The following is a 27,963-nucleotide window of genomic DNA, read 5'->3' as shown; positions in this document are numbered from 1 at the left end:
ACTCTGTTTAACTCTATTGAAATATTAGGATAGCAGTTAGGCTAAACTAGCCATTTAAAAGCTGCAATAGCTAGCGTTAATTAACGGTTAAAATTTAAACGTAACGTCAGCCTAACGTTAAACGAAAATTCCAAAACCCAATTTGAACACTTAAAAACAAAGGCGGTGATATACTCATGTCTCTCACTCTTTTTCGGTTCAAAATGTATAAAACCAGTATTTTACTTCGTTTTACTTCTTACATTTAGGTGACAGCCAAAACGTATAACTAGGTACTAGAGGAGCGCTCTCCACCTGATGTTAGTAAGGTGCTTTTCTATCAGCTTTTCCGGTCGCCTTGTGGTTTTTCACAATAAAAGCTACTTGAGACGGATATTGAATAAGCCATCACACTTCTTCACATTTGTTTGGATGGACAATCTTTTATAATATAGGCGATTAATATTTTACCTAAAATCACCTTGTAATGTGAGGTTAAAACAGGCATCATCTACAGGCCTGCTAAATTTCATAGGGTTTCAGATTTTTGGCATTATTTATGAAATTTACCTTTTAATTGGTTGCCTTCTCTACAGTTCTGTATTTGCCCTTTGTTGTTTATTCTTGCCGTGGGTATGTTTCTTTTTGGGCATAATTTATTGTCCTTTTGTACTGCACTTTGTACATCACTGTATTGTTGGTATGTTTCTCTTTGTGTGTATATAATGTCCTTCTGTATAGCACTTTGGTCAGCTTAAGCTGTGTTTAAATGTACTCAATAAATAAACTGTACTTACTGAAAGTTTTAGGCATAAATTAAAGACATGATTCAGGTTTTTCTTGTCTAATCCAAATTTAAATACACACTAAAACTTAGTTTATATATTTCGGTATATAGACAATTAACAGCATATACTGTTTTCATCTCTCAACCATTTCTGCAAATGCAGCTGTACTGATAAAAAAAGTAATCCCTCCTTTCAGCAATCCTATAATCTCCATAAAGTCTTGAGAATTTCCACATTCAGTGTATTGCTGAATAATTCCTCAAAATTTAGGAGCAGCTGTCACAGCTGATCCCTCTATTAAATCCTCTGAGGCTCACACTGAAAAATGTTAAACTCCTATCCAACCAAATTTAAGAATAAGCTGTGATGTCAACTATCACCTCAGAAGTTTGAATTTCATTAAAATGACTTCAGCACTCCCTGCTGGTGTTCCAGAGGTTTGCAAGTTCAACACGATCTCTTGCAGTCTTCAGTGCTCATCATCAGAGAAAAGGACATCAGACAGAAAGACTGAGGCAAAAGCAGAACAATAGTTCAGTGAATGTAAAATGATTTTATATCAAAATTGAGACTTTCAGACACATTCAGTAAATTTACAACATTAGCAGTTAATGCTACACATTGAGGTATCTATGAAAATTCCATTCTCCTTTTCTGTTACTTAAAAGACACTTAAAATCACATGTACATATTAAAATGTATGCATTTCAGAAAAGACAACAATTTGGCAACATGTAGATTGTAAATCACAAACAGTAGCATGTTATTTATAGAAACAAGTATTACATTGTTCTTTTTAACAAAGAAAAAATGAACATCCCCTCATTCCAAGCTACATCACAAGAGTTCAGATGTGTTTAAAAGCCAGGAGAACAGTCTAGAAGGCTTGTGTGATCACTGAAAGGTACGGGGTTGCAGGTACCCAGGCCAGCTATCCATTATGAATGTCAGTTATGGCAAAGAAATACAATCAATATCAATAAATAGGTGTGTGTCATTTTTGTCACAGTTCATGGTGAAAAAAAATACATTGTAGTGGAAGGCATACACTAAAACTAACTTGGATTCATTAACAACAGACAAGGCAGAACTTGGCACACTTAGTTAGAAGTAAGACACCCTAATGCTTGTTTCCGTCACTACCACTGTTCTACATTGTCCACGTAATCCTCCATAGTGCCGTTCTCATCCAGATCCCACCAGTCTGGGAGAAGCACTTCTGACTCCACACTGTTTCCATCAGCCTTCCCCCTCTGCTGCTCCTCAGTTACTACAGAGTGTCTGTCAGGCTGACGGGGTGTTTCTGTGGGCTTCAGCTGCCTCCCTTGCTTTGTTGTAAGCCTTCCACGGAGCCGCCTCCTCTCCTGCTGCCGCCTCTCCCTGGCCTGCCTGCGCTCCTGCTGCCTCGCCACCTGGAAACGCTGCAGGAAAAGGTCACGGGCATACTCATACAGCTCTACGTCCCATCGGTTTAGCTGGAGGATTCTGTGTTGCGTCTCAGGAGGTACTTCAACAGTGGAGGCACGTGTGCCGTTGAGCTGTGTGAAGGGTGCAATGAACTCCAAGTTGAAGGTACGCTCAAACAGATACTGGGTTTTACGCTGGTACTCAGTCAGCCCAAAGAAGGCCATGCCGAGTAAGTTGCGTTTGGCGCTCTCTAGGAGTACTGCCCAGCGCTCCTCCTCACTCATGGCGGAGACGTTGTAGCAACCTACCAGGCTGAGATCAGCCAGCATACGGGTCTGCCGGTTGTTGGCCAGGTTAAAGGGGCAGTCCATGAACTCCTGCAGGGAGCAACCTGACCAGTCATCTCCCAAGTAGCAGCTTGGCAGCTCAGACAGCGTTGGTGAACGTCCATCGCACACGTGTAAGGATGCCTTCCATGTAGCACCACGTTGCACGTGACGCCACTCACTCAGGTAGCGTGATACTGGGTCTCTTAAGATGGTTATATAATAATAGTTCCTACTGGAGAAGAAAAGAGGACATTAGGTCTGTAATAAGGCAACTCAAATAGCCTCAAGATGTTACTGTGATTAATTTGAATTTGTGCTGCAACTAATGTTTTATTTTATATTAATTCATGTGTTGATTATTTATTCTTTGAATAAGTGTTTGTTGTCTTGAAGGTTAACAAAGTTACATAACACCCGTCATAAAGCTTGGGGAATAGATTGGTTGGATTAGTTTGGCAAGAAGCTCTTGGTAGGCTAGGCAAAGAAGATGGTGTTAAATACAAGAAACCGTCATTTATATTCAGTTGTAACAATGAACTGGTTCTAATTTGACCAAATCAGAAAAAGAAACTGAGGACTACTGCAGTTATCTGGTCTGTGTGTACTAGACGTGATTGTGCAGTACGTTTAAGAAATGTTTAGCCACTAAATCACTCTTTCTATTAGGATTTATTCAGAATCTTTGAGTACATAAAGAACATCTTATCTAATTTTACCACCTGCTTGCAGTATTAAAACTTCTGCAAGCAAGGGTCACAGTCACACTCAAGATGAAGGTGAATAGCTACATCCAAAGAACAAATAAACAGCGAGAACAGCTTCAAACAGGTCAGGTTAAACTATATGTGTATGGTATAAAGAGTAACCCTAAGATTCCCATCCTAAGCATCCTCCTTCACCTACCTGGGCAGATTCTCGGGAACCTCTCGTGAGTCCATGCGTGACGGGACGCAGCTGGTCAGCTCAGTCCAGTCCGCATGAAGCCCGCAGCTCCAGCCGGTGGAGAAACGGGAAAAGAGCCAAGTTTCCTTTTTACCTGGCCGGTAACAGGTGCATTTCTTCTGACCTGCGTGACACTCGCAGGGCCTCTCCAGCTGAATATTCCGCACCAGGTGTCGACCAAACGTCGTGCCACCCGTTTTTTGAATGTGCAGAAATACTATAACATCATCTCCTTTGATGTTGAAGTCTACAACGCGATTCAAATCGGCTTTGGTGAAGTTGAAGCGAGGGACAAAGCGTACCAGAGCACCGTCTTCTGCAACGTAGGGATCTTTTTGGAGCCCGTCTTGGATTTCATTGCCACTGCTCCGGGAACCAGTTGCACTGCCGTCCTTAAACCAGGACCCCAGCTGGTGTAGCATCTGGCACTCAGACTTGCTTGGGCACACATACTGGATCATAATGACGCCAAAGAGCAACACCATGAGCATAACGATCAGGAGCCGGTGGTGGCTGCTGCTGCTGGATTTCTCATCCATTTTCCCGGGACAGACAGAAAAACATCACTCAGGTAGTCCGGACCCCTGCCTCGGCTGGGGAACCACGGGCAATATTGTTTATATGGCCGCCAAATTAAGCGAAAACAATAACAATGCAGCTGCTAGCCAGCTAACGGTAGCTAGCCAAAGTGTCGACTGAGTCTCATAAAAAACGGGCGATAGCTTATTGTAATTTTTGCTGTAGTGTAGGCAGCAAGACGTACATGAGTCATCTGAAATAGTTAAGTCGTTTTGCCAGTAGTATTAGCTAGTCCTACAGAGCGATAATCTTTCTTGCGGCAGTAAATCCGTGTCTTCCACGGCCATCGATTCTTGACCTTTCTTCCCAGCAGCCTCTGCGCCAAATATGGGCGTGAAAATTACGTCACCGTGTGAAACGTCGTGGAACGTCCTACCAGAGCCATGGAGACTCATAGTTAACCTAACAGCCGGGTGAAGGTTTTTCTATTTCTATAGGTTTTAACTATTGCTGCAAACAATACAATATGTGTCATTTTCGCTTGTATAAATCTAGCTTGTACCTTCCTGGAGCTTCATCGCCGAAATAGCTCAGTTGGGAGAGCGTTAGACTGAAGATCTAAAGGTCCCTGGTTCGATCCCGGGTTTCGGCATTTTGATGCTATGATGGCGGTGTTAAGTGAATGTAAAATGTCTGTTAAACATAGTTTATCACTGAACTCTGTGGTAATTCACTCATTAACTTGAAGTTAACCATTGACTTTTTTGTGCATATTTCATGCTTGACATGGTCATCCTTTTTATACCTTTCCCATTAAATATGATTTTTGTGAACAAGGCTCTGGATTAGAGCCAGCAACAGGCCTCTTACCAGTTGCCTCTGGTTTCCATGTTTCTTTGTAACCTGTAAATAAAACGTTTCAGAGTTTGTACTAATTTGAATCATCCCTGTAGATCCCTTCATTGTACAAGCAAACCCATAAGTCATGGTCCCTTTAATTCATCCCCTGTATTGTGCCCATATGGGTGTTGACATATTTCTTGATTTTGATGAAATAATACGTCACATACATTATTTATATGTTTAAAGCATTTTACTGAGTATTGAATGACGGATGATTTTGCACCACTATATGTCTATAATTATGGGCTTTGAGGTAATGGTCAATAGTAACTACAGTTTATGAATTAAACAGATGAAGACAATCTGTGTCTTTCTTTCAGTTGCACAGTGTGTGCGTCACAGTTTCACTGATCGACTGGTTTATCAGTAGGATGGGGTGTAGTAGGCGGATGCCAATGTCTGTCCGACAGAAGAATTTCTCCCAAGCTCCACCCCACATTCCTCTCTACCAGACACAGGCATCCAATTTGGACCCCTTTGGGGCAATTAAAAAGACATACTTGCAGTGTGGACCTAACTTATCTTTAGTGCCATAGTTTGTCCTGGACGTCTAAACCCAGAGCACTGCTGCTTTCTATCATACCAGCTTCTTTAGCTGCAACAAATAGGACTCAAGTGGTGCCCCAGAATTTGAGAATTTCTGTTTGGCAATGAAACCAGCATGACTCCCTGAGATGCAGGGTCGGGAAAACATTGCTCCTGTAACAGCTGAGTTGCAACAATCAGGATTATAAAACACAACATTAGTTTTGTTTTTAATGTATGTAGGTGTAAAGCGGATTTCTTACGAACATTGGGAACATTTGTTTTTTAATTGTTTATTCAATGAAAAAAAAAAAAAGGTTTCGACTGAATTTGATTCAGATAAAACGTAAATATAAGCCCTCAGCCCACCGCAGTGCTGCCCAGCCTGAAATGTCTGCTGATAAGCGTCATTGATCAAGCCCTTCATCAGTGAGATGATCCAGATAATCAGTCTGCAGGGTGATTAAATCCCCTTTTGCGTGCGCTGATAAAAAGAGGCCAGTTGGCAGAAACAGACGTCAGGCCGCTACGACTACGTCACTGTTGAAGGAATTTGTAGCACCAAAGATAATTTGTGTAAAACAATATATCACTCTACTCAATAATTAGACGACCTCTCTGGTCTGTCAACTGGATATGGTGAAAATGAATGGTCTTGGATCATGTTTTCCAATGGATCCGTGATTAACAGAAATAGAAATAATAATAATAATAATAATAATAATAATAATAATAATAATAATAATAATAATTGCCTCCACCAAAGAGTAATTCATTAGAGGCGTAGAAACATACATTATACTTTTTCTTGGATTACATCTTTTAAGATTAATCTATACTCATATGTTTTTTTCATTCCCACTTTAATTATTTGTTTACTTCTTTATTACTTCTACTGTTAGCCTACAAAGTTTTTCAATAAAACATATTTATTTGATCCTGAAGTAAGAGTTGTACCACTATCTTTTAGTGGTGGCTTATATGTCTATTATAGGATATTATATGTCTGCAGTGCAAATGCAACCCCATTTAATTAACATGCACATATTCTTCTGTCTACTGGTGCAGTTGGGACTGAGATTCATAATTCATCCCTCGTCTTCTTGTATCGTCTTTTTTTCTGGTTCCTGAAAATTGTGGCGGAGTGACACCTCTTTGTCTCCTCCTCCTCTCTGTCGTCCCACTGAGGGGCGTCGTGTAACGGCTGGAACACTGACCCGGTCCCCGCCCTGGTTTCTTTAAATACCCACCACCACGGTGAATCATTACGTGGGAAATAAACGGGGATGTGTTGACGTTTCTCGATTTTTTTTTAACAACGTCAATACTTTCACAGTTTAGTTTTAGCTTGACCTCTAATATGGAGCTGGACCGCCGGTTGTTGCTAGCCCACTGTACGGCTCACGCCCTGTCGATGGTGGCGGGCTTGCTGGTGGTCGTCCCCATGGCTCTCAACGGCTCTGCTTTCAAAGGCCGCTGCGCACTCTTCTCCACCGGCTACTGGAGGACAGAGAACCGGGCCGAGCTGACGGGGCAGCCGGGAGACGTCTCGCACCTGGTGGTACAGCAGTGGGGCCCACCGGCAGCCTGCCAGTTCGCCACATTTGTTGGTATTTTCACGGTGCTGTACGGTGCAGCGCAGGGCTGGAGGTGCCTCTTCTATCTGCATGGACGACATGATGAGTGAGTGCCACACATTATCACACTACTGACCTAATTCTTCACACAGCTCACTTCTACTATCTAACAGTAAGACTTGTAGCGATACACAGTGGTGGAATGTAACGAAGTACTTTTACTCAAGTACAATTTTGTGGTACTTCATTATTTTCATTTTCTGGTACTTTATACCTCTACTCCACTACATTTATTTTAAGGCTTTAGTTACTAGTTACTTAGCAGATTTATATTATTAATACAAAATATTAATCAACTAATAAATTATGATATATTATTATAGGTTTAGCTACCCAACTGTATAAAGAATTTAAAATGAGCTCCACACATTAATGAATCAAGAATTATAATTCAGTAATATACATTATTCTGAAATGGACCATTCTGCATAATGAGTACTTTTACTTTTGTTACTTTAAGTATATTTTGATGCTAATACTTGATGTACTTTTACACTGTAGTATTGCTAGTAGTAGTAGTAGTGTAATGGTAGTTGTGTAGGTATAAAGTACTATTTTAAATATATTTTATAGAATGGAAATAACTTTGTCTTTCTGTACTGTAATAACAACACTGGCAAGTACACAGCTATGTCGAAAATATATTTTGCTTCTCATGAATATGCATCTATATACATGCAGAAATATATTATTAATGTTTTATCTGACTAACACTCATATATGACAAAGAAAAGCACCAAATCCTCACATTATCAGCAACCAGATAATTTGTGGCATTTTTGCTTGAAAAACAGCATAAATGATTATTAAATTATCAAAATAGATAGCAGTTAATTATATAATGATCAAATAATCAGTTGATGAATTGACTGACTAATAATTTCAGCTCTAGTGGGCGTGTTTACCCACATACCCATCATAAAGCTTTTAGCCTATGATTTTATTTAAAGGACTGTGAAGTGTCTGACAGCTGTCTGTACTGTGTGTTTCTGCTCAGCACCCTGTTTTCGTCCTTCCTGACGGTGCTGCTGAGTGTGTGTGTGCTCTTCCTGTCCGGAGGGGCCAGTGTTATCTTGTCTCTGGGTCTGGTCTCCTGGTGTGACACCGTGACTGACGACAACACCCGGACATACAGGTACATTATCTGATAATTAACCTTCATGTTGTCATGGTGGAACCTATATGTGAATCCTGTATGTTGATGTTTGGTTTAGGAGTTACATGGTGATCCGTCTGCCACTAACAACAGTAAAAAGTAGACAACTGACAACTATCATGGGTACTTTAGCAGTTACTGATATTGGTACAGATAAAGATATTTTTTTATTTCTTGGCAGTTTCTTTGTCATGTTTCCTCCAGTGGAGTTAACCTGTAGTTGTAATTGTGATGTTTGGTGCAGATTTAACAAACAACTCTAAAAATCCACAACAATGCACGCTCATCCATCTGTAATTAATAAATAAATCATCCTGATATTAAATTTGTACACGTAACACTGCAAAATTCACACATAGTTCCCAACACCAATAACATATTTTCAAGTCTTTCAACTTAAAACTTTGTGACCATTCTGTGAGTGTGGTTTAATCCTTTCTCACCCCTTCATGTTTGTTTGTGTTCAGCTGTGCAGAGTCCCAGTCTGTCCCTTTTTACCTGGATGTGGACACCTCCTCTTTCTACACAGAGCTCAGTCTGGCACAGGTAGGAGCGCTCAGAGAGTAAACACACACATCGTCCTACTCTCTGTTTCAGTAGCCTCGACCAGACAATGTGTTTTTCCTCAGGCAATTTCTTTTATATGTAATTATTATTTCATAAGCATTAGGCCACTCACTATGTGTGTAGGTGCGCAGCTAATGCTACGTATGCTGAACACACTTCCAATAAAGGTTGAAGAAATTGGGAAATTGTAAAAACATTATTGGATAAAACAAATTCAATGATCTTTTTACAAACCAGAAAAAGGTGATACAATATATAAGATTAACAGTAATAATTAAGACAAACTGTCAAATTGTTTGTGCTCATTCATATGTATGTACAAAGTCTTTTTGACGACCAGGAACTAGATCAAAAATGGAAGATTTTAAGTTTTAAGCATTAAGTCCTAAATGTTGTTGATGATTTATTTAACCACATAATATTTGTTGCTAACACACCTAAAACTGTACAACTGATCTAAGCAGCAGAGGTTAATGTAAGCTAACCTACAACAACCTTCACAGCTGTGACTGAAACTCACTCCGTGTGTCCTCAGGCATCTCTGTGGTGTGTGACGGCTCTGTGGATGACTCAGTCCATCCTGGCCTTCCTGCGGCTCTACCACTCTCACAGCCAGCACATCAGCGGGCCGTGTCGTCCCCGAGAGAAGGAGCTGCTGTTGGGATACAGTCCGTCTGACAGCGGCTCCCCCTCACCTTCTCCAGCAACACCCACCCTCTTAGTCTAACTGAGCATGTATGAGGTAGTGATATGAGATGACGCACCATCTAAATGTAGTTTTAAACCCAATTGTCTTCCCTCATCACTATTGATAATGTCCACTCTACAGTTCTTACTGCTGCATGTAGAATATGGACGTGTTTTTATTTCGATATAATTCATAATTCATCATCTTATATAATAGAGCCTGACCGATAAATCGTATACATTAGCCGATAAGTAACAAGACATTTCAGAATAGAAATGCCAAAGTTATGTTTCAGGTCATTAAGAAACAGTGTTGATATTATGTCATCTCTTCATAGTAAAAAAGTATTGGCTGAAATATCGTTATTAGATTTTTAAAATCTAAAATATTGAAATCAGTATTGATGTCAAAAATCCAGTATCTGTCAGGCTATATTATAATAATATAATATTATAATATATTTTAATATTTATAATTATAATAATAATATGATGTTTGAGCAGGGCCAACATCACTCACTTTACATTACAAAGACATCACAGTTTGCCCTGCAGCCCGCAAGCACCCGTCACCTCACAGTGACACCACAACTTAGCCCCAGTTTGTGCTTCTTATTTATATTTAAGAACAGTTTTATTTAATAATAAATACTAGTTGATCTTAAAAAAAAAAAAACAATTCCCAAATCCTCAAAGACGTTTCTAACCAAACAGATTAAAAAAAAATTAAGTCTGCTGCCCGATAAAAAAGATTTTGTAGTGACACCATTTCCTTTCCTATCCGCCAGATAGCCGGAAAGTACGCTGCGTTCACATCATACCATTTAGAGCGTAATTACGAGCAACAGTTCACGTCAGCCTCCAAGTTGTAATTCTGAGTTGGAGATATTTTGACAGCGATGGTAAAAAGAACTACAGGTGTCCACAAACCGTTGCTGCAAAGCCTCCATCACTGTCAATTACATCTTAATAAAATCAAATTATAACTAATACAACAGACAGTGTATGAAATAATAGTAACATCATTGTAGACAGATATAACTGATAATAAAGCTGTTTAATTTTGGTGTATGTTTGGATTAGGAAATAGAGTTGCAGCTGGTTCTTTTTTTTTATCATGCAGTAGACTGAATATTTTTCATCTATATTGTTAGAAGAGTCTTAAAGGATTCTGGACCACAGAAAAGCACTGAGTGCTTCTGGGTTTTTCAAAGCTGTGCAGGAATTTATTTTTCAGTAAAAACTGAGGCTTCACTCTGATGTAACAATGTGCACGAACTGAGACTAACCTCAACTCTGTGTTGGGAACAAAAAGGGATTTTACTGAAGAAAAAAATAAAAACTTATCAGAATAGTTGAAGCAGACGTATTCAGTGATCTAATAACCACAGTGTTACTCAGAAGCTATGCTTATCTTTGTCATTTGACCACAAGCAACCAGAGAGTGTCTGTTTAGAATATATTTAATATGCATGGTTGTTTACATTTCAGCTGGAGTCCGACATTTTGCACAGCTGTGTCCTCATCAGGGAGAATACAGTTTTGTTGACTGTTCTGAAATATTCAGATGTAGCACTGAGACGCTTTTATTGTGAAGCATGTGGTGAGAGCGAGACTGAGCCACCGTGTACGAGAAACAGGCTCACTGTGTGAGCATGACCTGAATGTTCTGTTGTGTAACGGAAAAATCACTGCTGACCTTCTCTCCTCTTGTGACGATTGTTACTATGATGCTGTTTGTGTGGACACAGCCGCTCTCAGGGCGTCAGTGAAGCAATCAAATCTTCTCAAATTATAAAGTTAGGAGGTAAACCTTCAAGGATCTGTGGTAGTTTTCATATTGAGAGAGATTTGTGCGGAGCCCAAAAAGGGTCAGTGAAGAGGAAATAAGTTACTAACTTTGCTGAGTTTTTCAAAACAAATGATTCAAAGTTGTTTCTAAACTTCTTTCCTGTTAGCATTGACCCAAGTGGTTGTAATGAAACACAGGCAGCGGAGAAAGAAATCTGAAGTAAAGAGAGATGAGACAGTAATGTAAAGTGTAATATATGAATTGTTTTTTGTATTATAACTTCTTCTAAGTCTTGCTTTTTACCTCTTGTACCTGTTTGTGCTCATTCACATTCATGGTTATTGCATTTGTCTTGTTTGTCAAATAAAAAGCCTCCCGTTATGAAATAATGTCTCAACTCTACAAAAAAGTAGATACACATACATTAATACTGACAGATGAGTTAATGGAATTTAATGCCACTACAGGCAGGCTGTGACTTTATTTCTTTTTTTTTTACTTTTAAAAATAAACATGACTGGAACAGAAAAATACAACATAAACAGATAAAATAAGTTAACAGAGCAGATTAGGGTGATATGAAAGTACACATAAGGAGATGCAGGTTTACTGTGTGTTAAGGATTACTTTCCCAATGCTCAGATCCTCTCCATTTTTACTTCTGATACTTTAAGTAGAATTGACAATTCTTTCATACTTTCACTTAAGTAGGAATTTGAATGCATGGGTGTTTTTACATTGTTGTATTGGTACTTTTACTGAAGTTAAGGATCTGAATACTTCCACCACAGTTAAAAAAAACTCTGACAAAAACAACTGATTTGTAACTGGGCATCAGTATTACTGTCATTTCAACTTGAACTGTAAATCTGGTTATACTGTTCACTGTACTGAAGTGGACAGCGGAGAAAAAAGGATAAAACCTAGAAAATGTGGATCATCCATGTGTGAACACCAGTTGTAGTAACGTTTGAAACCGTTTGATGGCAGTAAAGACTTCAGAGAGTGTCTAATCTGCCAAAAATTGGAGAGAAGAAGAAGTAAAGCGCCAATCACAAACCAGGGCACCATATTGAACCGATGTTTTGGTCCAAACCGCTTGTCTTTCCCTACAGTTTAGTTTTCACAGTTTACTTTGGCTCTGTTTTGGTTAAAGAAGCCGCAACTCGAATAAGAAGACACCTGGATTAATACTCACACGGTAACAATGAAGCTAACAGATATCAAAAAGTTAAAGGTGCCCGAGCTGCGGTCCAGACTTACAGAACTTGGGTTGGACGGCAGGGGACTGAAGGCTGAGCTGGTAGGCAGGCTGTGGTCTGCATTAGAGGCAGGACACATTGGAAAAGACGGCGCGGAAGACGTAAAACTACAAAAAGACAGCTCACTGACACTTTCGGCACAAACGGAGACAGTGGACGTCCGCGCTCCGTCCTCATCACCACCGACAGAAACTGGTGTTACTACGCGATGTAAACTAGACTGCACCAGAGAGTACACGGACTCTTCCACACAGACAGAGACTGATGCTGGTCTGCCAACACTACAACAAGGCTCTGAGTTTATTTCAGAGCGTGTGCCAGAGTACCAAGCGGAGGAGGGAGAGGCTGAGATGCAGCAGGGAGATGCAGAGGATCCCGGAGAGGACAGGAGAGCTCCGTCATCCGAGGAGATGGACAAAGGAAGAGCTTTCTACGAGTTCAAAGAGGAGATACGATACAAAAGGTAACGCAAGATAGATTGTAGTTTTGAAAAGAAGCGTCCACAGATGAGATGAAGTCGTTTAAAGGCTTCGGGTATAGTCAAAACATTGGATTACACTTCATAACAGGTGTTTCAGTGATTTTTATAGCCCCCTTGGACGTGGGTGGGTATAGGTATAGATGCAAGGATGAAGCTATAAAAAAGCTGTAAATAAAATATTTTAAAAGTACAGGTGAAACCCAGATTTACTGATGGTTTACCCAGTTTCATGCCTCCTAAAATTAGGTTTCCCATAATTTAGAATAGCCATAGCACAGCTTTACCCATAGATTTGAGGAAACAGCCACTCACTCGTCTTGTTAGGGGCTTTTTAAATCAGATCTTTTATAAAAAGGGTGTTATAAAGCAGCTTATAACACCCACTATCTGTATCTCCTCTCTACCAGAGCCAAATCACCACAACCTCCAGCCGACAGAGTGGAGACAGAGGAGGAAGATGAAGATGAAGATAAAGTCAGACTAGATCCATGTAAGTCTTTGGGCAACACTCACTACGTCACTAGTGAAGGAACATATAACAGACCTCATTTAGTTTCAGTGTTTTAAACTATGATTATTTTGTCAATAAAATCATCCCAGAAGATGCAGTTTCTTGAAATAAAATGTTATAAGTCATGAGAGCCGAGCAGAGCCATTTTGAATCCCTTGTTGTTTGCACAGATGACAGTCACCTCCACTTCGAGGTGGGTCCTGACTGTGCGTGCGGCCAGCCGCGGTTCTGGTCTCGATTCCCCTCGCTGTGGTCAGGCTGCAGGCTCACCCACGGGGTGCTGCAGGGCAGGGTGGGCTTTGAGGTGAGGCTGGAGAAGAAGTTGTTGACTACACAGCTGGGGGAACAAGAAGGCATGGATCCTTACGGCCTGAGAGTTGGCTGGTCGGTGGCCAACACCTCTCTACTGCTGGGTGAGGATTAGATTCATTATTAGGTTCACTTCAGATTTCTCCCAGAGGCACCTTTTTGAGATGTGTTTATTCTTGTTAAGATCTTCTTTCTCCCTCTGGCTTTCTATCGGTCTCATACCAGGTGAAGATGAATTCTCTTTTGCTTATGATGGCCGCAGTAAAAAAGTGTCAGCTGGGAAGGAGGAAGAGTTTGGAGAACCCTTCTCAGAGGGGGATATCATTGGCTGTTACGCTGTGAGTGACACTTTTCTCTTCAATTCTTCCTCTGTTCGCATTCTTTAACACTTGACTGTCACATAAGTATCTAGTTTCGGTTGAGTTAGAGGACATTTCTTTTTTTTCTAATCTCAACTGTGTGAGTGTGTGTCATGTTTACACGATGTTTGCACATCGACAGTCTTTCTCTACAGACGGTGCTGTTGAGGTCTCTTTCCGTAAGAACGGTCATTTCATGGGCGTGGCCTTCTCCCTGAGCGCCTCTGTCCTGAAGGGTCGTGCTCTGTTCCCTCACGTCCTCTGTAAGAGCTGTTCAGTCAGATTCCACCTGGACCCCACAGCTCCTCCCTGGTACCCCGGCCCTCCAGGGTTTACACCGCTGGCAGCTCTTTCTGCCGTGCAGAGGGTGCGTGCCACATTGGCTCCTACCTTCAGGGCACAGTGTGAGGTAAGAGACGGCAGCTGGGTTTCCAGGTGTATAATTATTATTACGGTACGGTAAGGTAGTTTTATGCTTCCCTGTGGTGGAAAAGTTTGTAGTTGATAAAGAAATTTTGGTTAAAAAAAAGACATTTGAGGAATACATGAACGTGTAGGCTACACATTTTCAGACAGGATATAAAGTTGTCATTACAAGTTGTTACACTTTAATCTCTCTCTCCCTCCCTCCAGGTGCTGTTGATGGTTGGTCTTCCTGGTTCTGGGAAGAGCCGCTGGGCCAGGACTCACATGAAGCAGCATCCAGAGAAACAGTACAGGCTGTTGGGCACAGAGGAGCTGCTGGCATGTATGATTGTCAGTCAAACCTTCAGTCTTCACTCTCATGTTTTATTTTCGCATTCAAAGAGGATGTTCAATTTCAGACCTACTGATCCACTTTGTGTGTGTGTGTGTGTGTGTGTGTGTGTGTGTGTGTGTGTGTGTGTGTGTGTGTGTGTAGAGTGGTGGACAGAGGAACAGCCGACTGCAGCAGGCCTCTCAGTGTCTGACTGATTTGATCAAAATGGCTGCTCAGACTCCTGGCAACTACATCCTCGACCAGGTAACTCTTCACTACTGAACACAAATGGATTTCATTTATTAATTGAAGCACTGAAACATGCTTGGATGTATCAGGACTTTGACATTGTATTCCACCTCCTCAGTTCTCTTACTCTCTTTGTCATCTCTCTGTTTCCAGTGCAACATCCTCTTCTCTGCACGCCGTTACAAGCTGCAGCTGTTTACAGGCTTCAGGCGCCAGGTGGTGGTGGTCTTTCCCTCCGCACGCGAGTGGAAAAGACGACTGTCCCAGCACCAGACGAGGGACGTGGAGCAGATCCCTGAGACCGCGCTGCTCAAACTCCAAGGTCTGACTCGTCCATGATTTATAGGAAGAATAACATCTCAGTGATTAATACGCGGAAACCTCAGTTCCAGTTTAGGCCGACACAGTGACGTGGGTTGAACTGATGTGGGGTGTTGATCTGAAAGGCATTTCTATTAATTAATTAAATTTAATTTAAACATCATTCTCTCTTTGGGAGTCCCTCTCCTCAAAAAAAATATGTGTAAGATGTGTATTAGTCTGATAATCAGACTGTCTGATATCTCTCTAGTGAGCTGCAGTCTTCCCGAGCAGCAGAGTGACCTGCTGGAGGAGCTGCAGTATGTTGAGCTGCCTCAGGAACGGGCACAGGCGCTCCTGCAGGAGTACAAAGACGAGGCTCGCAGACTGCTGCCCCCCATCCCCAAACAGGAGAAGAAGAAACCCCGACTTCACAAGAAAAGACCCCACCCTCACGGCCCTCCACCCTCACATAGGAGCCAGTGGACAGGACTTAATGGTCAGCGTGAGAAATGACGGGCAGTATTTTGGGAGACTTGATACTTTAAGATGTTAGTTGATTTCATTTTTGTCTTCATAGGATGGAACGACTCGAGAATCAACATGCAGCCATGGAGGCAGCAGCCAAGATATGTGAGTGCTTTATGCAGCTGTGAAATCTACATTCAAAACAAACCTTACTTTTTAAACTTCTGAAAGTTCTGGTTTATTTTAACCCTTCCTAAACCACAGCCAAGCTAGTCAAATGCTAAGTAACAGCAACAGCCACCCTTTAGTTGATTTCACAGAGTAAACAAAGTCACATTGTCCTTTTGTGTTGTTTACATTTCAGTGGAATGTGGCCAATCAGGACCAGGGCTGCTACTACAGAGACTTTGGTTACAGCGGTTATGAAGGTTACTGGTGAGGAAACCCGGAGCAAGAAGAAACAGATGCCGCTACACTTTCTGTTTACAAGGACAATAATTCTACTGATGTCTTTTAATTTACAAAAAGGGCTCACTACATCTGCAAGTAATGTGATACAGAAAACTACAGACTACAGTATGTGTTGCACTCACTGCTTCAGCCAATCACAGATAATCAGTAGTAGTATTTAATTATTGGAATGCAGAAAACCAGGTCACTTTTTAGGGTTTTTATTCAAAATATTTTCAACTTTTTTTATCATGTTTTTACGTGTACAAATGATTAAAAACATACAGTATTTTGCACAGTTTTTGGTCAGAGAGTGCTCAAAGTCAAAGAGTAATAAATCCCTGAACTTGATATGTTTCTCTTTATGTTTTACACATTTGAGCATGTGGATCCATTTTCTGGAGTGTGGTGTCGTCTGCTCGGGCCTCGCTCTCCGTCAGGCTTCACGGTCTGATAAAGCATCACGGCTCCTTTAGCTGAAGGACACAGCTCCGACCACAGAGGGCTGCTTCTGTGCAGCTGCAACAACTCCTACAAATTTCAGGGACAACAAAATGTAGTCTTAATAATGTATCTAGGTTGTGATATTTACCTTGAATCCTGTCATTTGAAACACAACTTATTATTTCTACATCTTGTTATTTACTGTAGATGAAGCTCATCCTGGAGTCGCTCTGCAGACTATTATACATCTGTAACTATAGATGAATTACCGTTCTGCTGAGAAAGACGATGTCTGTGGACTCGTGGGCCTCTGCTCCTCCTTTCCAGTACAACTTTCTGACTTCATCAGATGTTAATGAGCAACTGAGGACACAAAGATACATCACATCTTTATGAAGTCACTCTAGCACTCATTATCTCAGATCACAACACAGATACAGTACATCTGCTGTCTGTCTCTAATGGACCTATTTTTAATATTCTTTTATCAGTTATGTATTATCAGTAACTGTTTATACTGCCGTATTGGCCAGGTCTCCCTTGGAAAATTGGTTTTCAACCTCAACTGGACGTAGCTGGTTAAATAAAATAAAAACATTATGTTGAATGACACACTGTCATCATGGACGGTGGTTTCTCTCTGATCCAATGCCAGACAACTTTTTATATCATGATGACATGTAAAATGGTCTGATATTGTATTGACTAATTAACTAACTAACTATTAAGTAATTTAAAAACATATATTTGCATTTTTTCATTCAGACCAGACCTCATGTTGCAGGAGGGCGTAAACAAGCAAACAGAATCAAGATAAAAACGTGTATACGTGTGTCTGTATTGTACGGCTGCATGTATTGACAAACTGTGGCTACACTATGTGTGATTATATGTAGTATTAGTACATGTGTGTGAACAAAAAAAAACGGGTTTACTTGTGTATCAAAAACTTCAAATGCTGATTGTATTAGTGATACTTTCACACAGGTATGGTAATATATAGGTGGACAAATAATATTGCTGACAATGAATCCTGTCATAAAAATGTCCCCCTAATTTAATGATTTTATTCCTCGTTTCCCTGAGTAACCTTTAGTGACTCCACTGCTTCTTGAGAAAACAGTGCTGCAGTCAGTTTCAGGGATTAACACTGAAGGAGTGAGTACCTGACGTAGAACTCAGCACTTGGTCGGCCGGCGCTGGTGTGATTCAGAGCGACGCCCATCAGGACGGGCTCTCCGAGGGAGCTCAGAGGAATATTCACCTGCGGACGAACAGACGAGAGGAAGGATAATTGTCGATTTTGAAAGAATTTCTAGTGAATATCACAGATTATAGTCTCTCTGTTCTCCACCTTTCCTAAACAGCTGGTCATGCTCAAATGCTGACTGAGCTCCTCTAGATATTGGAAAAAGCAAATTGAGTATTGTTTTACATTTTCTTTAAATTAATTTAAAAAAAAAACTGGTTGATTTATTCATGTTACGGAGTGAAACTGACATAACAGACAATGGCAGGGGTGTATGTGGTGAAGGCGCTGAAACGATTGATGGTTGATTCCTAAAAGTATTTGGATACAGCGGTCAACAATCAGTAAAATATCAACACAGAGATGATCAATAGCGCCAGCATGTGATGAATCGTCTAATTGATGCAACAGAAGAAATAGAGATATTTGCTGGTTCCAGCTTCTCAAATGTGAGTATTTTATGTTTTTCTTTCTGTTGGTTGGACAAAACGAGTGATTTCAAGACTTTTCACTATTTTCTCATTTTATGGACTAAATGATTAACCAATTCATCAAAACATAATCAACATAGTAATTGATTATACAGTTATAATTACTTTTAGCCATAGTTTAATGAAAAACAAATCATAAGGAGATAGACGAGCATATAGTCGTATCAATAAAGCGACTACTGTGTAAACATCAACGTGACATGAAATAAGTTTACAGAAAGAGAAAGCCACCTCGTCTCTGATCTCAGCACACACAGATGAGAAGAGCTCTGAGACGACGGGCCTCCGCTGCATCATGCCCACACTGATGTGCTCCTCACACACTGCCTGACCCAGACGCTCACACACCACCTGAGGAGAGCGGAGAGAGAATAAGTAACACAGCGAGCACATCAGAGACACTTAATTTACTTTATTTACTTCACCTTTGGTTCTGGGTGACCTCCGGGGATGTCCAGGAGCCCCCCTGCCTCCGCCACCCTCTGGCTCCTCCTGATCAACACCACTTGACCGTCAGCTGTACACAGGACGGCACCCACGCCCAGAGGCTGAGCCAGCAGTGCCAGAGGATCACCAAACTCCTTCTCTCCCAGCTGACGGAGCTCTGCCACTCGACATGACCAGTTGGTTCCCAGGTAGTCCTTGTAGCATGTCAGGCCTAGTCTCAGAGTGAGGAGCGGCCCGGCCTCTTCATGGTCTATGTCTTTGTGAGAGCGTGAAGGTAGTTCAGCCGTAATGCCCTGAGATTCTCTGCAGCCGCAAGTGGAGGAAGCTCGTGACAATTCACCATCTTCATTTTCTGCCTGATTCACGGGTCTGTTTGTTTTGTCCAAACTATTCTGAGAAGTCTCCTCCAGTCTTTGTCTGCTGTGTAATTCCCCGTCCTGATACTCCGCGTGGTCTAAGACGAGGACGTTGGCTGAATGAGTGCAGGGTGGGTGTTTGGGAGAAACAGAGGATGATGAGGCAGGCGTAGGAGAGGCCAAGCAGAAGGAGTGCAGTCTGAATTTGGACCCGTTGAAAAGCCACGGCTCCTTAGACACCCGCTCTGCCCACGCCTCCTCTATCTGACGCTCCAGAGCCGGATCTGTCCTCCTGTTGAATCTGGGTAGAGGGAGAGGAAGTAAAACACTTTTCGGGCTACTACAATTCATTTTTTCTTTGAACTAAATGTACTACATAAAGTGTGATCACCACAAGTTTGAGCCATTGTGTTGTTCAGTAGAAAGACCTTTTAAATATATAACTCTATGGTTCAGAGGCAGAGGAGATTCATGCTTCTACCTTTCACTGAGCTCCACTTGTACTTGAGGCTCCAGCAGGCCCCTCCAGGCTGCACAGTGCAGCAGCACAGACACCTCAGAGTCCATCATCTCGCACTGTGGATTCTCACTGGAGTCGTCACTTATCTCTTCACTCACACTATTGCAGTTCTGTGATCCACATGTAAAAATATCAATATTGACTGTTAATATTTCTATTAAGGAAACAAAGTGCATTAAATAACTGTGTCCAGGTCAGGACATAGCCTCTCCCTCCACTGCTCAAACAGACACGCCAAGAAAACACACATGCAGAGATTAGAGCTAAGAAAGAAAGAAAATACTATGAGGCCCAGACCTGTTGCTCATAATCAGAATCGGCAGTTTAAATTATATCAGTCAAATTCCCAGTAAACGTCTAAGACGTCTAATCAGACCCTGTGTGGATGTGCAGGGCCTTTAAAAGTATCTGTATCTGTGTTGGTATCAGGACACTAGCCCAGACATTGGTCAAAGAAAAAGAAAATCAGTGGTATCAGCCTGTCACGGACACTGCAGGATGTCAAGTAATATTTAAATCAACAGGGATGTGGCCACTTTGCAACAGCTTCCAGCACACTTCAGAACTGATGTACATGGGATGAAGAAAGCTTCAAAAAAAATGTTTTAACTTGCCATGGAGGCGAGTAAGTGAAAAGCTTTTTGGTCACACCCCAATCGGTAATGCCCCAGCAGGTGTTTTGCCTGTTGACGGCTGAAAATCACCTGCAGTGACTCGTTAAAGTGTCAACAAATGTATAGAGCAGCGTGTGGTTTACTGTTTATTTTACCTTTAAAATATATTGAATAGATCATACCGCTGTTTGAAAGCTGATATAATGCGAACTCGAGCTGTTCAGTCCCGTGAAAGAGGCGAAATAAGAGACACAATAATTCATTTTTATATTTGCAAGTATCCCATGGATCACACGCAGATTGGAGTATGCTGATGCTATTAGTTTGAGTTAGAGTTAGATTAAATGTTGTAAACTGTTCCGACTGACAACTTCAGTGACCAACTTTCAGTTCATCCTGCAGCCGAGCACAGACAGAAGGACCAAGGACCAAGTGCAAATCACTGATTATCATGTAAAACGAAAAATAAACGACAAACGATAACTACAGCTATCATAATCGGTTAAATTTTGGCCCAAAGGTTGATGGAGTTTGATCTTACCTTCCTGGGTGGAAGAGTATGCCAAAGAGCAGAGTGTAGTTTCTTCCTCTTTTTTTCACGGATGGTAAAATATGCTCATTATCACCACCCACTGACCAAGAGTCCGAACTGCAGGTCTATAAATATGTCATATTATCAGAAATACTTTACTGACAGCTGTGTAAAAAGGTAAATAATTGTGCACATTTTAAAAACTGTGCATGTAATATTTTGTATTCAGGATCTACGTTGCATGAATCCTGTATTTCACCTCTGTGGGTGAACACGGTAACAACAGGGGCACGTGCAGGGGCGTGTATGTGTTGTGTTAAGCTGCCTAGAATCAACAACAACTTCCGGTCATAATCAACATGTTGCAAGTTGTATTACACGATACTGCAAAGTACTACTTTAAAATACTGTACATAAGAAGTATTATTTTGCCAAATAAAGTGTAGTTATCTTCTATCCATATAAATTACACTTTCATATAACCGGCATTAAAAGTCATAATTACATTTTTATAACTGATTGTGTTGTCTTCTCTGTTGAATATAATATTGTAACCCACAGCAGTGACATGAGTGTCTCTCCAGTCTGCCTGAGGCATGGTCACTGAAATGGCCTATGGTGGAGAAAGAAAAACGGCGCTTTATTTTGAAGGAAAAACATCTCGTTTCCGGTTTCCCTCTAGCTAACTTGACGCAGCTGAGTTTATACAACGGCCCCACAGCACGGCTACTGTTATGAAACTGAGTTCTGCTGGTATGTGACTTGTCTTCCTTTAAGTGCTGGCTTTATACTTGTCCCGGTTTTGTAGCATTGCCTAATGTTGGTTCTTCATCTTTCACAGAGCACCGCTAGCTAAATTAGATCGTTATTAGCAGGCTAACAGTAGCACAGAATGGCTGTCGGGCATCTAAAGCTAACCTCGGCTAACGTTAGCGTTGCTGTTCAGGTAGCAGAACAAAGTGTCCCAACTGGAAACTCATTGGCACTGTCTGCTCTTTATATCGTATAAGCCATGCAAAACCAGCAGTCGCCGTGTAGCTGGTGGTGTAGCTGATGAAAGTAGCTCACGTCTTTTTTAATTCATAGTAACTTTATGTTAAACTAACTTAGATTTCACGGGGTCAACACGCTCCCCAGGAACGAAGCTGCATGATGTCAAAGTAAAGGACGAGTTTTATGTATCAGAAGATAATAAGAGAGCAACTGCTGGTGTTGGTTGTTTGGGATGTTCATGTTAAAGTCGTCCTTTTTAGATATCTCACTCACCTCGTCCCCTGTTGTTGTCCAAAGTCAGGTCACGTGTCAACAGATGAGGGGACAGTTGCTGACCGCATCAGTTTCAATGGACACACACTGAAAGGTAAAGATGGTGAAACTGTGTAATCGCAACGTTAACCAACATTTCTGTATCTTTATTTTAAACTCACTCATTGTATCAGTATGTTTTCAAGTTAAATGGTTGGGTTGACAACACAATTAATTATATGGTATCAGGATCTTTCAGTGACATATGCAATACGTTACATCTCATAGGCACATAGTATTTCACACATTGCACATAACATAAGGGTCAGATAGTCCATACAATATATTTTGGTGACATTCAGTTTCAAGTGTACGTGTAGAAAATATAGAAATTATCAGACATTTCTTAAGCATGCTGCTTCCAGTGTTGGTTTTGTCCCTAAGAGTTGTAAAACACTGGATTATGTCCTTCCAACAGAAATAGATTTGTAAGATTTGTATACTGCAACATAAACATATTTAAAATGCTGTGAGGTTTGGGTCTGGAGTCTGCGCACGTTTTCAAATGCTTCTCCTGTTATGGTCTTTGTCATTGCTGATGTTAACATCTGTCCTCTCTGCACAGGTCCTCTGTGTGGAACCTCAGAAATCTTCCATCATGCAGTTGGAGGCTCAGCTGCGTCTGTGTCAGAGTTGTCTGTGGTGCTGCAAGAGTGGGCTGCGTCTGCTCTCCCAGAGCTATGCACACAGGTAGACTTTGTATATATGTGTGTTGAACTTAATCAGAATTACTGTGAACAACTTAGTGATTGTGTTTATGTACTCTGCTTTGTACAGGTCTGAATGCCTGTTTGGTTTTGAGTTCTTTGCTTTCTCACCACAGAAAAGCTGTGAACTACTATGACCTCCTGGGAGTCAAATCTGATGCCTCTTTGGAGGAAATTAAAAATGCATTTTTTGACAAATCTAAGAAGGTAGGGTCCTCATTTGTTTACCAGCTATGCATTTACAGAAAATGCCTGGCCACACGAGGGCAGCCTCTCACAGCCTAGTTTGTACTTTTTAACTGTTCCCACAGTGGGCTTCCTGACTGTTTGTTTTCATGTTGTGGCTCCCAGTGTAAATAAGGATGTGCATGTGTATTTACCTTGTGGTTTTGGCATAATTGAGGAGCAGAATACAACTCACCCTTTTAGAGAAAAAGCATGGTTGTGAGTGCAAACCATACCTATGCATGTATTTGTTTAACAGAGAGAGTAAGAACACTTTTGGGTGTCAATGCAAGTAGACATGTCCAGATAAACACAAGTCTGCACCAGAATATCTCTTGGTTCACTGGTTGGTTTGGTCAGTAAGACCTCATTACTGTAACTGACCCACTCGTCCTGCAGCTGCACCCAGACAGCGACCCATCCAACCCAGCGCTGCACAGCCAGTTTGTGGAGCTGAACGAGGCCTACCGAGTGCTGAGCAAGGACCCGAGCAGGAAGGAGTACGACTTCAAAATCAGACATCCATACAGTGGGGGCCAGGCCGTCAGATCCGCCTCCAGTCACACCAGCCACAGAGCCAGGTGAAGATGCACACAATCTAACACTCCTAAATAAATCCTTGATGGAGGTGCTGCATAGTCCACCTTGTGCACAAGTCTAGAAAACATTCTTGTCCATCACATTTTGATGGAAGTTTACTACTTGATAACTATCCATCCCTCAGGCTTGCCTCATTAACACTTCAGTTCAGTCTGTTTTTAATGTTCGTACCCTCCGTTCTACCTCTGTTTCTGATGTTAACGATTCCTCTTCGACTACTTCACCATCAGTATGAATACAGAGGAGAGCGTGCGGTACTGGGAGCAGTTTCGTCAGTCTCATGCGCAGGAGATGACGGCAGAGGAGTGGCAGAGGAGGAGGAGGAGGAACTTCCGGCTGGTGGGCTACTGTGTCATCACTATGCTGCTCAGTATCGGAGCCCACATATTCTTCTTCAGGTGAAAAAAACGGCATATGACACTTACTGTGTGGTTTGTTTGATTTTTTTAATCTTTTTTGCATCACTTTGTTGTTAGGAAAGACTAAAAGGAAATCATTAAGCATTTTATAAGCTGAGTGTTAGAAACTTCCCACTGCAGTCCTTCCATCCTATTTCCTGAATTTATGAGTTTTCTTTGCTGCACACTCACATCCAGATGAGTTGGATCGTTTGTGGACAATTCTCTGTGCCTTGTGTCTTGGCACAACCTCGTGGCATGTGGCCTTGTATTTGTTTTCACACACTGACTCGGTGCCACTTCTGTTTGTGGAGATTCACTTCTTTGTGATGTGAAGAGCTGCTATAACAGCTGTACAAACTCATAAATACAACTGAGCATACAGAGTGCCTGCTGAGCAGTGAGTTTTCAGGCTAAGCAAAGTTACTGTGTGAACTCGAGTGTTTCTCCGACTCTTTCAGGAAACTGGAAGAAGTTCACAATAACTTCATGGACGAGAAAGATCGAGTCATCACTGAAATTTACAATGAATCCAAAGAGAGAGCCAGGTGAGTGCAGGAACTCTTTAATTAGTTTGTTTTTCTTCAGTTTGATTACATGTTGTTTGGTAACAGTAAATGTGTTTGTGTTTCATGATGCTTGAACATGAGTCTGAAGGTGACTTCTGTGCTGTTTCACAGGGTCAACGGTTTTAAGAAACAGACAGAAATCCTGCGGCAGAAGCATGCTGAGTTTCTGGAGAAATACAAAATGAACAACGGTGGAGAGGACAAGTAGGAGAGTCTCCAACTGTGCTCAGTGATGATGGAGTTTGAACTGCCAGCAGGTGCAAGATTGGCGGCAGACTGAATGTGGTACAAGTTTTAGGATCTTAAAGTTTTTCTTGACCTATTTAAACTAAACATGTTGATACACCCAGGTTTGTCCACACTTGTGATGCTGAGGACTTGAAGACACGCAGAACGTGGGTGTGTTTACGTGGGAGGGTTTCATCTTGTCACACAGTGTTTCTTCATGACCAAGCTGAACTGTACATCAGACTGGACTGGTCTGTTGAAGCATTTATAGTTGGTAGAATATTTGAAGTGATATGACTGTCAGAAGGATGTACACAAACCTCTCTGAGCCATAACGAACACTGTTAAACTGAACTCACAGGAACACGTTATTTATTGACCTCATCCTCAGCTCTGTTAGCGGTACACAGATAACAGTGAATTAACACCCTGGATGACAGCTGATGAGTTGATCAAGTCAAGACGAGACAGACAAACTTTTATGCCAACGTGTTTCTTGCTGAAACTTACATTGATCAAAATCATATCTCTCAGGTTGCACACAAGAGGACGCTCCGTAATGGTTCTCGCAGGTGTGATGAGCCTGTTCGGGGGGATGATTGCAGAGGGTGCAGTAAAACACGTGCAAAGTTAAAAGTTTCAGCAATAATGGTTGTGCGAGCTGTTTTATATTCACATTTATGGATCTTAACTCCTCAGTGGTTCCTTCGTTGAGCCTGTGTGCTACTGTAGAAATGCAACACCGGCATTTCCAGCCAACATATAATAAAAGGTTGACCATTCGTTAGAAATGGAATTTATAAAAGATCAATATTATGACTTGAATCATTTATTTATCGTCAGACTATTGTAATGAGATTGAGACTATGAAAATGTGCAACTTGAATGGATGATGGTTCATAATTACAGATGAAAGTTCACTGGTTATTTCAACCTCCAGAGCCAACATTTACCATTCTGCCTCTCAGTTTTTAGATATTGTCATTGTCGTTTGTCTGTGTTTGACTGCCTTACCTCTTCCCTGAAGGGACCTCGGAGAGAAATGATTAAAAGATCAGCTTTTTCTCATCAACCATTTCTTCCCGTTTGTTTCATCTCTCATTCACACATGCTTTGGTTCAGACCACAGACACTGCGTTTCAGAACGTTTTCTTATTTCCTACCTATTAAAGATTAGAGACCTATTAAAAGTTTATAAACCATTTTAGCGATGTCTTTCTACTGTGAAATTAATTTCCACTGATTGGCCGAGTTAGCAAGAGGCTTAGACGTCCAGATGTAGACAGTTGGCTTTTAATGAGCAACCACACGGACAAATCAGTACTGTTGCAGTTAGATGATTATTTATCTGCTTTACTTCAGAATTCAGAAGGTTATTTTCCATCATATCCGTGGTCAGAATCTCTTAAAGTGAACTGCTCATCTGATCTCACGTTTGGAGCTGATAAACTGAAAACTGGCTTTACAGGTTCAACACATAGCATGTTTATTTGTATATTTACATTCACATGAAGCAATTCATGAGTACATCCTGGGTACGCAACATTTGTTCGCTGGTGACATCATGGAAAAGAGGCTTGGTTTCTAGTTTGTTTGGTTTTTTTGCGCAAGTATGAACCGAGCTTATGAATTCCCGGAACTAGCATGTGAAACGATATTGCCTCTTTCCTCCTCTGTCTTGTCACCGGCGGCCCCCGTCCTGAGACTTCAGTGGGAGATAACACATCCCTGCATAGCTCACAGACACCCTCACCCTCATGTGGCGTGTGAGTGCCCTGTCATAACCCAAACACACTTTAATGACTGAGATTCTGGTGTCGGCATGCCTCCACACACACACACACACACACACACACACACACACACACACACACACACACACACACACACTCGCGCTGATGGAAGACAAGCCCCGTGGGAGAGGCTGCTGCTACTACACAGAAAAAGCTATGAAGACGGTTTTAATTGACTTATCTTTAGTTTAATGAGCTGCAGAGGAAAAGTGTGTCAGATCATGCACTGAAATAATACTCTGTGTCTGACATGACCTCTGATTTATTGTTTGGAAAACAAAAGATAGTGACTTGGAGTGGAAAAATAAATCATTGATAACCAATTGACCCTCAGACTTTTATACCTTACTGCTTTATTTGATGTGATTCTGTCCCGAAAACAAGTGAGATAATTGAATGAGTCGATAAGAGGCAGTGAAACAGTCTGCAGTCACAATCTGCTGTTCGCAGTATCAAAATGTAATCCAAATATAATGAAATTTCTCCAGCAGGGCCGTAGCCAGGATGTTAGAAATACGGCAATGACAACCCACCTCCTGACTGCAAAAGGTTAAAAATTAATATTTACATTTCTCTGTTTACTATATTTTCTTACTTTAGGGACAGATGGACAGACATTTAAACACCACACACAGACTCACAAGGGGAAAACAATACCAGCCCCACACACACGCACACACACACACACACACACTCACAGCTGGTAATCATGGCTGAATTCCATTTAGCTGCTTCAGTTTCAGGGTCCTGGTGTTGTGCATGTTGTCTGACTGCCACACTGTCATGACTTACTGGGACACTTGAATAGAACAGAGCCATCCTTAATGTTATTAACAGCACCTGTGCTTTTCCTACTACTAGAGTTTATGAGCAGTTTAGGAGAGTCATTGAAACTGATATATTGAAAGTCTACCAATACAACTTTGTCTCTTACAAATGACATAGAGAGAATTTACTGGGAAGTTACAGGCTTTTAAAATAATGTGTTTCCAAATGTTGTTATCCAACATGAACACATAAAGTCTCTCCACACTGCCAGGAATACAGTGTGGACAAATATTGAGTCCTTTATTGTTTTGAGTGCCAAAAAGAAGTCAAATTCAGAAGACTGCAAGCAACAATTCTT

The 27,963-nt window shown here is 41.3% G+C and overlaps 5 protein-coding genes and 1 non-coding gene across 8 annotated transcripts; 4 read left to right on the top strand and 2 right to left on the bottom strand.

Annotated features, from left to right (window-relative positions):
• Positions 1-1,529: 1,529 nt before the first annotated feature.
• hs6st2 (heparan sulfate 6-O-sulfotransferase 2) lies at positions 1,530-3,984 on the bottom strand. 2 transcript variants are annotated; one of them, XM_070913343.1, is made up of 2 exons: positions 3,407-3,984; positions 1,530-2,735 (listed from the first exon to the last, which is right to left on the bottom strand). In XM_070913343.1, exons 1-2 carry the CDS (start codon positions 3,982-3,984, stop codon positions 1,907-1,909), a joined length of 1,407 nt encoding a protein of 468 aa, XP_070769444.1. In that variant the 3' UTR covers positions 1,530-1,906. The 2 variants fall into 2 exon arrangements, with proteins under 2 accessions (XP_070769444.1, XP_070769446.1); XM_070913345.1 differs by having other exon boundaries at positions 3,413-3,984.
• A 559-nt stretch (positions 3,985-4,543) lies between these two features.
• Positions 4,544-4,616, top strand: trnaf-gaa (transfer RNA phenylalanine (anticodon GAA)). Its single transcript has one exon. It is a non-coding gene; the product is annotated as a tRNA-Phe (tRNA).
• Positions 4,617-6,693: 2,077 nt separating this feature from the next.
• On the top strand, positions 6,694-9,599 carry LOC139291639 (transmembrane protein 179). Its single transcript, XM_070913739.1, has 4 exons — positions 6,694-7,075; positions 8,027-8,164; positions 8,653-8,731; positions 9,288-9,599. The coding sequence occupies exons 1-4, from the start codon at positions 6,753-6,755 to the stop codon at positions 9,477-9,479; spliced, it is 732 nt and encodes a 243-aa protein (XP_070769840.1). The 5' UTR covers positions 6,694-6,752; the 3' UTR covers positions 9,480-9,599.
• A 2,839-nt stretch (positions 9,600-12,438) lies between these two features.
• On the top strand, positions 12,439-16,682 carry LOC139291339 (heterogeneous nuclear ribonucleoprotein U-like protein 2). The gene is made up of 11 exons (XM_070913346.1): positions 12,439-12,956; positions 13,382-13,464; positions 13,656-13,898; positions 14,020-14,132; positions 14,296-14,562; positions 14,787-14,909; positions 15,055-15,156; positions 15,295-15,463; positions 15,713-15,940; positions 16,022-16,074; positions 16,274-16,682. Exons 1-11 carry the CDS (start codon positions 12,439-12,441, stop codon positions 16,346-16,348), a joined length of 1,974 nt encoding a protein of 657 aa, XP_070769447.1. The 3' UTR covers positions 16,349-16,682.
• Positions 16,584-19,959, bottom strand: nudt22 (nudix (nucleoside diphosphate linked moiety X)-type motif 22). The gene is made up of 6 exons (XM_070913347.1): positions 19,828-19,959; positions 18,969-19,647; positions 18,775-18,894; positions 17,970-18,067; positions 17,073-17,166; positions 16,584-16,890 (listed from the first exon to the last, which is right to left on the bottom strand). The coding sequence occupies exons 1-6, from the start codon at positions 19,914-19,916 to the stop codon at positions 16,729-16,731; spliced, it is 1,242 nt and encodes a 413-aa protein (XP_070769448.1). The 5' UTR covers positions 19,917-19,959; the 3' UTR covers positions 16,584-16,728.
• A 1,733-nt stretch (positions 19,960-21,692) lies between these two features.
• dnajc4 (DnaJ (Hsp40) homolog, subfamily C, member 4) lies at positions 21,693-26,116 on the top strand. Of its 2 annotated transcripts, none has more exons than XM_070913356.1 (8): positions 21,693-21,765; positions 22,303-22,372; positions 22,883-23,007; positions 23,141-23,231; positions 23,649-23,830; positions 24,080-24,247; positions 24,709-24,795; positions 24,928-26,116. In XM_070913356.1, the coding sequence occupies exons 3-8, from the start codon at positions 22,916-22,918 to the stop codon at positions 25,022-25,024; spliced, it is 717 nt and encodes a 238-aa protein (XP_070769457.1). In that variant the 5' UTR covers positions 21,693-21,765; positions 22,303-22,372; positions 22,883-22,915; the 3' UTR covers positions 25,025-26,116. The 2 variants fall into 2 exon arrangements, with proteins under 2 accessions (XP_070769457.1, XP_070769458.1); XM_070913357.1 differs by having other exon boundaries at positions 21,753-21,765; positions 22,307-22,372.
• Positions 26,117-27,963: the final 1,847 nt, after the last annotated feature.

Source organism: Enoplosus armatus, chromosome 10 (genome assembly GCF_043641665.1).
Source record: "Enoplosus armatus isolate fEnoArm2 chromosome 10, fEnoArm2.hap1, whole genome shotgun sequence".
Lineage (NCBI taxonomy): Eukaryota > Metazoa > Chordata > Actinopteri > Centrarchiformes > Enoplosidae > Enoplosus > Enoplosus armatus.
Note: the sequence above shows the minus strand (reverse complement) of the source record. Positions and strands in the feature narration are given on the sequence as shown.